Raw genomic sequence first — 15,000 nt, 5'->3', positions numbered from 1 at the left:
AGATCAAAACAGTTCCAAATGACCAAAGAGCAACATCTTGACCAAAATCCAATCATTGATCAACATTTTATCCAAAAATTAATCACTGATCTACATTTTTACCAACAGCCAATCACAGATCAAAACTGTTTCCAATGACTCGTTTGTTTGAACCAACAACCAATCACAGACAAAATGGTTGCCAAATCAGACGATTTCCAACGACTAATCATTAATCAACATTGTTCACAAGACCCATCCCTATCCACCAGTTTGCCCCAATGCACAAGTCTTTGCTGTTCATTTTTAAACACTGTACACTTTCAGAAGGTGAATGAGCTTTCACAGGCAGTGTGACTCTTGCTCGCCTGTGGCTCTTTGTCAGTTGCTGTGTGTATATGTGTGTATGTGTAATGATGAGGTAAACTATAGAGAATGTTGAATATGTCGCTGTTTTGGCAGCGTGTGTGTGTCTGTTAAAATCATTAGCTGCAGTCCAATCAGAATGATTTACAGACTTCTGCTGTCTTTTCCTCTCTGTGTTCCTCTATTGTTTCATTCAGCCAGCACGTCAAAACCAGATGAGATCACTGCTGCCCACAACAACACCCCCCCACCCCCAACACACGCACACACACACACACACACACACACACACACACACAAGGAAATAGCTATCTGAAGCGTGAACACGAATGTGTATTTAATTAACACGATTTCTCGATTTTGTTTAGAATTTTGCTCCCGGCAATAAAAATCTCTAAATACAGGAAATATCTTTCAGTGCACCAGATTATCAATCAAACGCAAAACACAAACTTTAAACAGCCAAATGTTCTGCCGAACAAACACACACACGTATCGTGGTTTATTCCTATTGACTCTTAATGACTCAGCGTAATTTTCCGATCAAAACAGAGTGGATTTGACCTTCATGACTGAATGAATAATCTCCCTGCCCTACTTTTTTACCAGAACAGCACTCACTGTGGCAGGAAACACACTCCTGTCTCCAGACATGAACCCAGACCTTCACTCATACATGCAATTATTTCTAGAACCTTCTAGAAGTCCCAGTGTATTATAAACATCGAGGTAACGAGACAATGTTAACACAAACCCTTTTCTGTTAACAAAATCACTTTCCTCGAACTATTACCTAGCATATGGCTTTTGTGTATGTTCATTTAAAACTGTTTTTAAAAAGATAAGAAAGAAATCACCTTTAAACCATTCTAATGATATATATATATAAATAATGTATGTATATGTATACACATATATCATCCTTAATTTTTTTTTCCATTTAATTTCATATCTCCTATGACTCTCTTTGAGGCCTCATTTCCTTTTAAAAGTCCAAGTTAATACAATCAAAATATTGTGAATCCATCTTACATTCAGGATGAAATTAAATGTTATTTACCTGTAAAACAGATTTTCTGTATCGTTCAATGTTTAGTGGCCAGTAAAATTTAATGTCAATACGGTATATTTTCCTGTACTGAAAAAAAAGTTTCTTTCTAATAGATCAGGGGCGGCCAACCCGCGGCTCCCGAGCCGCATGCGGCTCTTTGCCCGGTTTCATGCGGCTCTTACGTTCGTATCGAAGTTTGTATTTGTGTCTTTTATATTGTGCGTGTTCGCTTCGCTTCAGTTCAATACGGTATTTTCGTCAAACGCGCATGTGAGTGGGATGAAAATACCTCAAAGGTTCCCAGTAGGAGCAAGATTATTTGAGTAAACAATTTGTGTCAAGTTTGCTCTCAAAAAGGCAGGAAAAAAAAGGTGATGTTCACGTGTGCCCATGTGTATGATGTGGCTCTTTGCGGGTACACAGTAAAAAATGTGGCTCTTGGTCTCTGACTGGTTGGACACCCCGTAATAGACAGTATATAACTTTAATCTAATTTCAAAAAGTAGTTCTAAATGTATAGATTTTTAAATTTAAATTTACTTTCAGAAAAAGAATTGTTGTCAGCGTAATCGGAATCATGCACAAGTGACATAAAAACTTTGGAGAAGTTTAAGTAACTTTAATTGTGTATTTCTTCACTGTTGGATAAACAAGGTTTGGTAAAAGCATGAAAGCTGTTCAGAAATGTATTCTCTATGTATTATCCTTATTATTATTTTATTATTATACCAAATATTTCTTGACTTAATATTTTTTTAAGATATTTTTTGAATAGTTTTTGAGTTCAACAACTGGCCTTTGATTTCCACTATGAAGGGTTTCGGAGTAAACCTTTTTTTTGTGTGTGTGTCCCTATCTCAGTACAAAGGAATATGTTGAAATTTCTTTCTGTGGTAATCAGACATACACAACAGATGAAATGGATAGAGAGTACGTTGGTAAACGCTTCAGTATTTCTGTTAGAAAGAATTAAACTTAACAAAGCTTTCACATTTATGGAGGATAATTAGCAGTGATTGTGCAGAGCATACAAAACACAGACTAATTACAGGAGTTTAAACCTGCTCTCAGTCACATCTAAACCTTTCATATGGTGAAATTTTCCATTATAAATATAACATTGGTCTGAAAACTTATAGATCTTACAGACATGTATCATTTGCATGAATGTCAACTGCAATGAATGCTCTAAAATATTTTAAAATGCATTATTAAATATTTAATTGTGACTGAACAGAATCGTAGTCATGTTCAGATGACAATTAAGACAAACAAGGTTTAAAAAGTCAATCATTTTCTTGAAATACAGTACATTTATTCCAAACGATGTCACAGACACAACATGCCAATTTCTCAGACACAACAACATCTGACAGGTTACCCTAGTATGCCCAGGCATTAAGTGGTGGCTCCAAAGTTAAGACTCTGGTTTATCATTATTGGGGCTCTTAAGCAAGGCCCTTAACCATCTCTGCTCCAGGGATGCTGTTTAGGGATGTGGTAGACTAGTGGTGAAGGCCTTGGTCTACCAATTGGTATACCAAGCTACCAAGCTGGGCCCCTGAGCAAGGCCCTTAACCCTGAATTGCTCAGTTGTATAAAATGAGATAAAAATATAAGTTGCTCTGGTTTCCTTTCTGACCCTGATTTCCTAACAAACTGTTATGTGTGAAAAAAATCACTGTGCTGTAATGTATAAGCGACAAATGTAAGTCTTTTTTATCTTAACAGTTATTGCTTAAGGTTTCAACAGTCCTGAGTTTCTACAGTAACTGTGAACTGCTTTATTTATAATAACAACCGTACATGATAAATACCACTAATGAAATTGTAACTGCCTGATGACTGATTGCATTTTGGTACTCTAACATTCATACTACTTCTGGTACACACTGTACAATATACACTGAGATGCTAATTTATTAGCGCTCCCCTGCTTGCACAGAAATGGTACACCCCCCTTGTATAAGTCAGGTACACAAGGATTTCTAGAACCGGTTATGATATAAGCACATTTTTGGAGCTGTGTGTAACTTCAAAATAGCTTTCATGAAGAACCTGAAATTGTTGTGCACTAGCATGAGAAGGTTTCAGAAAAGATAAATAAAACAAGCTTGTAGGTTTGTAGATAGCAAATCACATTTAAACGCTTGGGAACACCACTTAGGATTGTCTTGAATGGGTTACTCAGAAGACAAGAAGAAATGGTGTTTCAGTGGTTAAGGCTTTTGGACTGATTATCGGAAAGGTTATGAGTTTAAATTCCCTCACAACCAAGCTACCCTGGCTGTGTCCATGAGTAAGACCTGTCCAAAATGAGCAAATATAAATGATGAACTAATATCCCAGTCCTGATGGAAGGATTTGAATTTGGCACCAGCAACCCAACTCCATGGATTCATCATGTTTGACATGAACAGTACAGCCTGGAGGTAATACTGAGATGGTACGGAGAAGCCACTCTGTGTCCCAGTTATAACCCCTGAAGCATGTCTGAATGGCACGGCGTAGCCGAATATTATTTCATCGCTTCGTGACAACAGATTCATCATTTTCAGCATGTGACCCTTCCAGGAATATGACAGCAAGCATTCACTGCTTCAGTGACCTGCATTTTCTTTGAACGTCTCAACTTTGGGATTAGGTGGAAGAATGTGTCTGTGTGTCATCAGTCAAAGTGAAATTCAGACATTTCCATCTTGCAGAACCCATGCTAAGGCAAATTTAAAGTGACCTGACGAAGAACATCCCAATGCTAGATGTACTTTATAAACAGGCAACTTAGCATATACTATAAGGAAAGAATGCAACACTTGGGGGCCTGTTGTTATAAGAAAATAATCAAGGCGGTGCGATTAAGAAAAAGGAGGATGTTACTTTTACAACAATAGATTTTCTTATAACAGCATATGCTAAAGTGTTTACTTAAAGTGTTTAGTTCCTGCTAGTGCTTATGTTACAGCAATTTTCCAATTTTCCATTGCTGACACTGGAGGCTCCTTTCCAAAAAATGCTACATAAACATCTCCTCACAGAAGACTAGACCAATCAGAATTGAGATTTCAAGCTGAGAATCGTCTGATGTTGAAATGCAATGCAATCGATATTTACATATCCAGCATTTGGCAGCTATGGCAATATGGGTACTATGACATGGGTTGTCTTTTTAACAACATGATATACAACAGACAAATTTCAGCACAACTATGACAATATTTTTCCATACTTTACACGTCTCACCTCCTGTTCCATTGGTCGAGACGTTGTTAGAGAGGAGACTTTTGTCCAGTTTGGAGCTGCCATCGCTGCCACTGGCGACTGTGTGCTGAGGGTTGGTTAGTTCCTGCATCTCCAACGACCTGCCAACAGATCAGACCAGATACTCCAAAAACAGCCCGAATATTAGGGTTTAGTCCACAGAGAAAGAAAGCCCTCAAAATGTCGAAAGGAATAAGAAGCAGCATGAAAGGAAGGCAAGGACAAAGAATAAAAGGAAATGAATCATAAAATCTGAAAGTGATTTTGTTGGAAGATGCCACGTGTTTGGCTGAATGAATATGACTCTCTCCTAGAAGCAACAGCGACAGTTCAATGTTAGTCTCATATGTGGGGAAGCCAATAAGAATCCATGGTTTTTACTTCCTTCATATTTAGCTCACAGAGCACATGCTAAGTTAAACTATTTGTATAAAATGCTTATTTCTAGTGTATGAGTCATTCCTAATAGGCAATCACGTGGTGATACACTTACAGTATATGCCTGTTTTTTTTTTTTTTAACTCATTAGAGAACATGCTAATCCAATCAATAATAACTGGATGTGATTAAAGTTTGTCTTGGGAAGCTGAAAATAATCATAGAAAAATTCACAACTGACGTTCCAACAAAAAGTACCTGAAAACTACTCACTCACTCACTCACTCACTCATTTTCTACCGCTTATCTGAACTACCTCGGGTCACGGGGAGCCTGTGCCTATCTCAGGTGTCATCGGGCATCAAGGCAGGATACACCCTGGACGGAGTGCCAACCCATCGCAGGGCACACACACACACACACTCTCATTCACTCACGCAATCACACACTACGGACAATTTTTCAGAGATGCCAATCAACCTACCATGCATGTCTTTGGACCGGGGGAGGAAACCGGAGTACCCAGAGGAAACCCCCGAGGCACGGGGAGAACATGCAAACTCCACACACACAAGGCGGAGGCGGGAATCGAACCCCCAACCCTGGAGGTGTGAGGCAAACATGCTAACCACTAAGCCACCGTGCCGCCGACTACTACTACAATTTTTAGAAAATTATATTATATATTATATTATGTCTCAAAGCAGCTTTACAGGACATAGGAAATGAAGTGCAAAAATGTTTATTATAGAAAAGATCAAGATTAATATTAGACTTATATTTAAATGTGTTTGTATTTATCCCTAATGAACAAGCCTAAGGTGACTGTGGTGACTGTGGTGAGGAAAAACTCCCTTAGATGGAAGAGGAAGAAACCTTGAGAGGAACCTCATCCTCATTTGGGTGACACCGGATGGTGTGATTATAAATAAATATAAATGTACATTTCCACTCAGAATACATGAGGTAGGTGCAAAAGTCGATTTGCTGTCGTACTTGACTTATGCAGCAGAGAACTTACAGCATCCATCCTGCAGTCTAGCAGCTCATTGTGGTGGTCAACAGGTTTAGACGTACCTTTGTTTAACTTTATTTTCCGATAACATCATTAACCAAAGTTGACAGGTTTCAGCAAACATTTTGCCCTAATTACATCACAAAAGACCTGAATAATTCTGCCATTAGAAAATATAGAAATATTAGAAATAATTCTGAGCATTTGCCTAAACAGGTAAACATGTATTTCACACAAATTACTGATGTAGAGTCTCTATAATTTCCCTTTTATCCCAATCTTTGTAATATATCTTACTGGATAAACGCTTCTGCCGAAACCACAAACACACTGTCTTGACTTACGTGTAGCGAAATTTTTATTATAATAGAATTTTTTGTAATAAAATCATTTGCTATAAATCAAGTACTTGGATTTCACATAGTTGTTTAATCCCAAACAATCTGGCAACCTGGTCATTCACTGACAAGTCTGTTCTTCATTCTGTTTTCCTATTTAAGCTTAGACAAAAATTTATCAAGAGTAACTCCTCCTAGGGCTTTCGAGCCACATGCACCAAATTCGGATATGTTGTAGATGCTGGTCTGAAGTTTGTTGCTTTGACTTTTCTAAGCGATCCGAGTACAGGTACTGCCGGTACCGGGTCTCAAATTGGCCTTTTTTCCCATAGACTCCCATTATAAACTTTGCAGGTTTATAAATCGGCGAGCTTTCGAACTATCTACACCAAACTTGGCCAGCTCCTTTAGGGTGATACTCTAAACAAACTTTTAAATTGGTGTACCGACTGGCCTTCCGGGCATGTGACATATCAAAACAATCAGCCCAATGTGGGGAACTTCATCAGGAGTATTTGGATGATGTCACATGCTTGTCTCCACTTACCTCCAAATGTTTTAGCAACCTAGCTTTCTGTCCACTTGCCTCCAAAAGCAACACTAATCCTTATGTCCACTTGCCTCCAAAAAGCACCATCCGTTGCGAATACTTGCATCGTCAAAGACAACATCAAAGTTTGTCGCGACGAACTTTACAAATCTAGTTGAACATTTTTATATAGCGAGCCTACTGGGCAGCGTGATTCCTTCCCCGACTGACCTATATCCCAGGAGGGGCATTTATAACTCTATAAACATTTGTTTAACAGAGTGATCTAATGTGGCAAATAGTAACGGAAGTAATAGTATTTCAACCAAATTTAGTCCTACAACAAAGTTTCCGAAATGATTCCACGTGTAAACTGGTCATTAAGATAAAACTGTTTATCATCCAACCTTTTTTCTAAGAGTATTACATTAATAGTTCTCCATGCAAAATAATACCAATTTTTTTACCCCAATTCTATGAACTCTTTATGTCACATGACATAAAGTAGAGACACTCAAAGGACAGTAAAGTTCTCACAACTTACACAATTCTTATCAAAATACTGACACTATTCATCTGATTATATTATATGAAACAATTTTCTTCTTCTTCTCTCTCTCTCTCTCTCTCTCTCTCTCTCTCTCTCTCTCGCTCTCTCTCTTGCTCTTTCTAGTTCACGTTCTCATGGCTGCTTCTTTAATCAGGCTACATCATTCAAATAGACATAGCTGATTTTTCCTGTCTATGGCAGAAACATCTGTACAAAATCCAAGCCTACAAAGACACACACACACACACACACACACACACACACACACACACATACACGCACACACACACACAGAGACCCCGGTACTAAATAGTCTTTGAACAAACTCTTAACAGAAATCTTACAGTACACCCACTCACATATGCAATGATTTTAACATCTCTCTCTCTCTCTCTCTCTCTCTCTCTCTCATATAAACAGACCTGGTGTTGGATACTCAGTAGTGTGTCGGTGTGTGTATTAGTTACCTGTTGTCAGAATGGTCTGAAGCAGGAGGATCAGAGAGAGGTTTCTTCACCTGCAGAAGAACAGAAAAAATAAAATAATTTTTCTCTCACACAAAACATTGTTTGACCGAAATCCCACTGGTATCTATCTATCTATCTATCTATCTATCTATCTATCTATCTATCTATCTATCTATCTATCTATCTATCTATCTATCTGTCTGTCTGTCTGTCTGTCTGTCTGTCTGTCTGTCTGTTTGTCTGTCTGTCTGTCTGTTTGTCTGTCTGTCTATCTCTTTATCTCACTAGATTTAGCAGAAGAGATTTGTACAAAGCTGAACCAACAAGCTTCTGTTTCTTTTAAAAGAAAGAGAAAAAATTCCATATCTCAGACTTTTGGACTGAGCTCTACTTCTATACACATAGATGTGAATTGCAATAAAAAAAAGTAACAATAAAATGAAATGAAATGAAAATTAAATTTTATACATCGGTCCTGTTGCAGCGCAAACAATAATTTAATATAGAATTATTTTCATCACTTTACTGTACCTTTACTTTATCTCTTTGTAACATTGTTCAAATACATCAACAAACTCTTTAGAGATACTGGACACTGTATTAGGACCTTTTTAAAGGTGTCTCATTCCTATAAGAACATTAGATCCTGTTTCAAAAGATTCTACAGTAATGCCTGAATCATCATGGACAGATAATAATAATGTCAAACGATCCAAATGGTAGTTCTGAATGTGTTATTTAACCTGAATCCTCGTCCGTTTGCTTTAGCGGACTTTATTATTTGTCAGCACCTTTTAGCCATGTCATCGTGCGCATGTTTCTTACAACCGTTTGCTTTTAATGACGGCTTCCGTGTATCTTTTCTATTCTCCTTCAGCTCTGTAAAAGAACGACCTTTCGACCCTTCGATAGTTCAGGACTGTTATATATTTCCTGTTTTAAATAAGACTTACTTAACAAACTATCTGTTCCTTATAGGTACAATAGCCAGTTACAAAAGTTTGATTCATTTAACAGGATTAAACCCCAATGCTGCCCAGGTGCCACTGTTGGGCCCCTAAGCAAGGTCCTTAACCCTCTGCTGTTTTATAGTTGGCCCCTGTGCTCTGACCCCAACTTCCTAACAAGCTGGAATATGTGAAGATAAGATAAGCAAAATCAAAACTACTTCAAATGTTTAACACGACTGAGAAAAGCTCAGCATGCTCCCAAAACAGACAGATAATTGTCTAATAAGCAAAAAAAAGGCACAAAATAAGAAACACAGTAAATCCTGGATTATTTAATCATTATAACTGAAGATAGGGATGAATTAAAGATAATAATTTTCATTATTATTATTATTATTATTATTATTATTATTATTATTATTATTATTACTATTATTATTATTATTATTTTTAATGAGTTGAAACTGATTTTGAATAAACTTTTAAATGTTTTTTTAAATCAATTTATTGAGGCACATTTATATTGGGGAGTCATGGCCTAATGGTTAGAGAGTTTGACTCCTAACCCTAAGGTTGTGGGTTCGAATCTTGGGCCGGCAATACCACGACTGATGTGCCCTTGAGCAAGGCACCGAACCCCCCCAACTGCTCCCCGGGCGCCGCAGCATAAATGGCTGCCCACTGCTCCGTGTGTGTGTTCAAGGTGTGTGTGTGTTCACTGCTGTGTGTGTGCACTTTGGATGGGTTAAATGCAGTTAACGAATTCTGAGTATGGGTCACCGTACTTAGCCGTACTGTATGTCACGTCACAAACATTTTTACGTACGTCACATCATAAACATTTATTAGAGCTTGTCAATTACAAACTCTCAGTCAGTCTGTTCCTCATGTTCCTGTGTTGTATCTCGTGCAGGTGGAGAATAAATCAAACACTCTGATTAGTATATCCCTCCTGAACCGCCTGCTATTGCTTAAAGATAATATTCCAAAATGTTTTCTCTTGTCTTTCTTTCTGTGTTTTTTTTTTAATTTATTTGTCAGTATCATTTAATGAGCCGCTTGTGTTTCTGTCCCTAAGAACTTTTCTTACATTTTTTTTAATCGACATTATATTACAGAATTCCACAGCTTTCCTGATGACGTGCTCGGAAGGACAAAAGATGGATCAGAAAGTTGGATCAAAGCGTGGAGAAATTTAGAATGTCTATAAATGTCTCATATTCAATTTAGACCACTTACCCCTTGCAAAGTACAGAGCCTGCAGTCATATGAGGCCGTAATTGAAAACACACACACACACGTGTACATGAATACACATGTGTGTCAGATGTTACGTGTGGTTTTGGGAGGGGTTCAGCATGTTTGCAATATTGAGTGGTCACTGTGCAATGTCTCACACACACGTGCGCTCACCCGTGTACACACATACACACACACACACACTTGCAGCTCTTATTTTACTTTACTAAGGTCCAAATACTCAAAGATATCTGTGTGTTTTGTGTGTGTGTGTGTTAGCATGTGTGTGTGTGTGTATGTGTATGTGTTTGTGTGTATTTGTATGTGTGTGTGTCAGTGTATGTCTGTGCGTGTGTGTGTGAGTGTTTGTGTGCATGTGTGTGCATGCATAAATCTAATCTAAGCCACTGAAAGGCTGATGCTATGAGATTGAGGTGTTTGTGGATGCAGGACGAGAGCCGAACATGCACTGTGTGTGTATGTGTGTGTGTGTGTTTGTGTTTGCATGTCTGTGTGTGTGTTTGTCTGTGTGTGTGTATGTGTGCTGATGCTATGAGCTTGAGGTGTTCGTGGATGTAGGTGCAGACAATAGCTGGACATGCACCGTGTGTGTGTGTGTGTGTGTGTGTGTGTGTGTGTGTATGTGTGTGTGTATGTGTGCTGATGGTATGAGTTTGAGGTTTTCGTGGATGTAGGTGCAGACAATAGCTGGACATGCACCGTGTGTGTGTGTGTGTGTGTGTGTGTATGTGTGTGTGTATGTGTGCTGATGGTATGAGTTTGAGGTGTTTGTGGATGCAGGTGCAGACGAGAACCGGACATGCACTGTGTGTGTGTGTGTGTGTGTGTGTGTGACTGTGTGTGTGTGCTAAGCCAGCAGGAATGAATAGGTGCCTGTTCTTTCATCATTAATGGGAAGTAACAGATTATACACAATCCGGAATCTCAAATAGTTCCTGGGGGAAAAAAGGGACCTTGTCTTGGCAATAAGAATTCTCCCAAAATCAGGTCTCCTAAAAACCCATGACTTGATTCTTCAAAAGCTCTCAGTGAATGCAGAGATTTATAAACAACAGAAAAGCTGCAGACATTAAGCTACACATCTAAATTCAGCTCCAGAATTACATCTGATTCATTTACATTTATTCATCATTACGTCTAACAGCATTTGGAGAGCTTTAAAGTCCTGCTCCTGGTTCACAGACTGAAAATACAATCAGTCTAAAGACTCGAATGGGAAGTAATATAACATGAAAAGCACACAAACTAAACCGGATTTAATTTTCTTTTTGATTGTATAAGTCATTGATACAATCATTGTGTTCATTTTTGCTATTCTCTAGGGTGCCAATAATTCTCGAGATGACTGTATATAAAACTGAAGATCAGCAATCAGTAGTACACACAACACTCACAGGAGGTCCCAGGAAACCATTTCTGTTTCAGCAGAAAACCGGCTATAAATGAATAAAATAAATATTTTTTAAATATGATTTTCCAGCTTTTTTTTTAACTACTATCATAAAAAAAAAATAAAAACCTCTTGACAAAACTAGTTTTAAAAGTCACACCTTCTGTGCAGTAAGTGAAAAATTCTGGACAGAAAAAAACATAAAAAAATTGTAATTGTGATTTATTGAATAATAAACTAATAAACAAACAAACAAACAAATAAATAAATAAATTAATTAATTAGCACGGTGGCTTAGTGGTTAGCATGTTCGCCTCACACCTCCAGGGTTGGGTGTTTGATTCCCGCCTCCGCCTTGTGTGTGTGGAGTTTGCATGTTCTCCCCGTGCCTCGGGGGTTTCCTCCGGGTACTCCGGTTTCCTCACCCGGTCCAAAGACATGCATGGTAGGTTGATTGGCATCTCCGGAAAATTGTCCATAGTGTGTGAGTGCGTGAGTGAATGAGAGTGTGTGTGTGCCCTGCGGTGGGTTGGCACTCCGTCCAGGGTGTATCCTGCCTTGATGCCCGATGACGCCTGAGATAGGCACAGGCTCCCCGTGACCCGAGGTAGTTCGGATAAGCGGTAGAAAATGAATGAATGAATGTCCCATTTGTGGTGGTGTATACGGTTATACAATCATGTGTGAATGAAACAGTAAACCCTTAAATATCTATAAGAATAGAATATTAACTAGATTTATAAAGTTCGGCGCGACAAACTTTGATGTTGGCTTTGACGATGCAAGTATTTGCAAAGGCTGGTGTTTTTTGGAGGCGAGTGGACATAAGGGTCAGTGTTACTTTTGGAAGCAAGTAAACAGAAATCTAGGGTGCCAAAACATTTGGAGGTGCATGTGAAGTCATCAGAATACACGTGAGAAAGTTCCCCTCATTGTTCTGAGTGTTTTGATATGTCACATGTCCGTGTTGTAAAAAGTTTTTTGATACTGCATATTTTGGGGGCGGGGCTGCGGCACAACCGAAAGGCCAGTCGGTACACCAATTTAAAAGTTTGTTTAGAGTATCACCCTAAAGGAGCTGGCCGAGTTTGGTGTAGATAGTTCGAAAGCTCGCCGAGTTATAAACCTCCAAAGTTTATAATGGGAGTCCATGGGAAAAAAGGCCACTTTGAGACCCGGTACCGGAAGTACCGGTACTCGGATCGCTTAGAAAAGTAATAGCAACAAACTTCAGACCAGCGTCTACAACATATCCGAATTTGGTGCATGTGGCTCGAAAGCCCTAGGAGGAGTTACTCTTGATAAATTTTTGTCTAAGCTTAAATAGGAAAACAGAATGTTGGCTTCTACAAAGCGACATAATAAAATCACCATACATCTGCTTTAGAAAGTGAAAATACAGAAATAATGTGGAAAATAAAAACACGTGACTTACACGTGAAAAAGAATTATCGTGCAAGTGTCTTACAAATGTTGCGTTTAGCATGCAATGATTAAACCTGGGATTATTCTCACATTCTCATCAACTGTGTCTGTTTTCTCAATGGAGTATTAGTGCAGGGTGAGACGGCGGCGCAGCAGGTAACGTCCACACCTTAAGGTTCGGTCCCTGAGCTCGTGTTACTCTCTGTGGAGTTCTGCATTTTCTCCTGCCAAAATGTGGCTTGCCTCAAGGTGTGAGGGTATATTCCCACCTCATACCCAGTGCTGACCCTGTCTGGGATTCCAGTCCATCACAAGGCACAGTGTATACACACACACACACACACACACACACACATTCACACCTCAGAGACACTCAATCGTTTAGTGATCATAAAATCCATCTACTAGAATGTTAAGGGGGAGGAAACCAGAGAACCCAGAGGAAACCTGGACAGACACTTACAGTATGAAACTTCTCACACGCAGTAACCTGAGATTCAGGATCAAACCTGAGAGCTTAGAGCTGTATGAGTGCATTCATTCTTCTGGGGCCCCTGGTGGCTTCGGAGGCCCTGAGCGACTGCTTACACCACTTATAGCTAGAAGCGGTTCTGTCCACATCAATAGTTCCTCAGAAAAGTACCACCTGTGGCACAGGAATTAAAAAGGTTTCAACAGCACAGGGACTAAAATCGGTGGAAAGATCAAAAGCTTATGAATTCCTGAAAAAATACATGATGCCAGTCGGCCATGATTAATTTCCTCTGCTCTTAGCTGGAACTCTCAGTAACACACCAAACATGGAGCTCAAAAACATTTCCCCAATGTCATTGAAATCAGTAAGCTTCCTCACACACTTGTTTATGTGGGACATACAGAAGGTCCAGGCTTATTGTTAGACACCTCAAAACACAAAACACACAAAACACACACACACACACACACACACACACACACACTTGTTCTCATTTGGAGTATTATGCTTTTTTACCACTGTAACTTCATACCCTTTCTTTTCATGCTTTCATGTAAAGCATTGTTCAAGCCACCCCCTTCCCCAACCTGTGTGCGCGCACACACACACACACACACACACACACACACACACACACACACACACACACACATTTCAAAAAGCCCCAGGGAGGTGTAAGACTATGCCACACGTCTCCTCCCAGAAATGCTCCTTTCTGCAGGTCAGAGAGACTCTTAGAGAAGAAGAAAGAGAAAACGAAGACACACCCACACACAGGAGAACATAAATCAATGCCTGAACCTTCTCCAGGTCATATAATGATGTGCCATATTGTCTAAAATGACACCTGATGGTGAAAGAGCATTAAACATGATCAACCCTGGTTTGCACCTACTGTACACTTTATTTTGAGCTTCACATCACTGCTGAATATCCAAGAATCATTTGAAAAAGCAAACAAGAAAAAAAAAAAAAGAAGCGATGACCTACTTGAAAACTTTGTGTGTCTTGATTTCACTTTGCTTTGGCGCCTACATTTATCAGATCATCTAATACAAACTTTTTAAAACTCCTCTCACTGGGACCTCCCTATATGATTTTTTTAGACTGTGCCGTTTCCATGCCAACCTGATGCGTGCTCAGAATGGCATAGTCCAAAAGGGGGGGGAGGGGGACAGGAAGAAACTGGACACCAGACTATACAAGGCACACCTACACTGTGTGTGTGTGTGTGTGTGTGTGGGCGTTTGTAAATACATTTGCATATCAGTCCAAGTGTGTTTAATGTGTGTGTGTGTGTCTGTGTGTGTGTGTGTTAGATTATAAACTGAAACTTTATATAAAAAAGCACTCTAGCATTAAAGTGGCCCTTTCCCTTCTGATTGGAGTTGACATAAAATGCTGCTGAATTATTCATGAGGCCTCGTGCATGTGTCAGCAGCTCGTTAATTATTTAAATTAATCTCATTAACAAGAGGCCGGGTTTCAGGCGCATTTTAATTAAATGATGAATTGCTTCCCAGATGTCGACGTGCTTGTTAAATAATGTGCTCAGTCTGGACCCGAAGT

General features: G+C 39.2%; 1 protein-coding gene across 6 annotated transcripts in view; it reads right to left on the bottom strand.

The window, feature by feature from the left end:
* The window catches only part of eya4 (EYA transcriptional coactivator and phosphatase 4), a 44,805-nt gene that overhangs the window by 20,134 nt on the left and 9,671 nt on the right, over nucleotides 1-15,000 (bottom strand). For all 6 annotated transcript variants that reach the window (XM_060894799.1, XM_060894798.1, XM_060894802.1 and 3 more), the window contains exons 3-4: nucleotides 7,932-7,981; nucleotides 4,637-4,755 (exon numbers count right to left, since the gene is read on the bottom strand). In XM_060894799.1, the coding sequence (XP_060750782.1) occupies nucleotides 4,637-4,755; nucleotides 7,932-7,981 (169 nt within the window). The remainder of the gene's footprint in view (nucleotides 1-4,636; nucleotides 4,756-7,931; nucleotides 7,982-15,000) is intronic.

The sequence above is a fragment of the Tachysurus vachellii genome, chromosome 19 (assembly GCF_030014155.1).
Source record: "Tachysurus vachellii isolate PV-2020 chromosome 19, HZAU_Pvac_v1, whole genome shotgun sequence".
Classification (NCBI taxonomy): Eukaryota; Metazoa; Chordata; class Actinopteri; order Siluriformes; family Bagridae; genus Tachysurus; species Tachysurus vachellii.
Note: the sequence above shows the minus strand (reverse complement) of the source record. Positions and strands in the feature narration are given on the sequence as shown.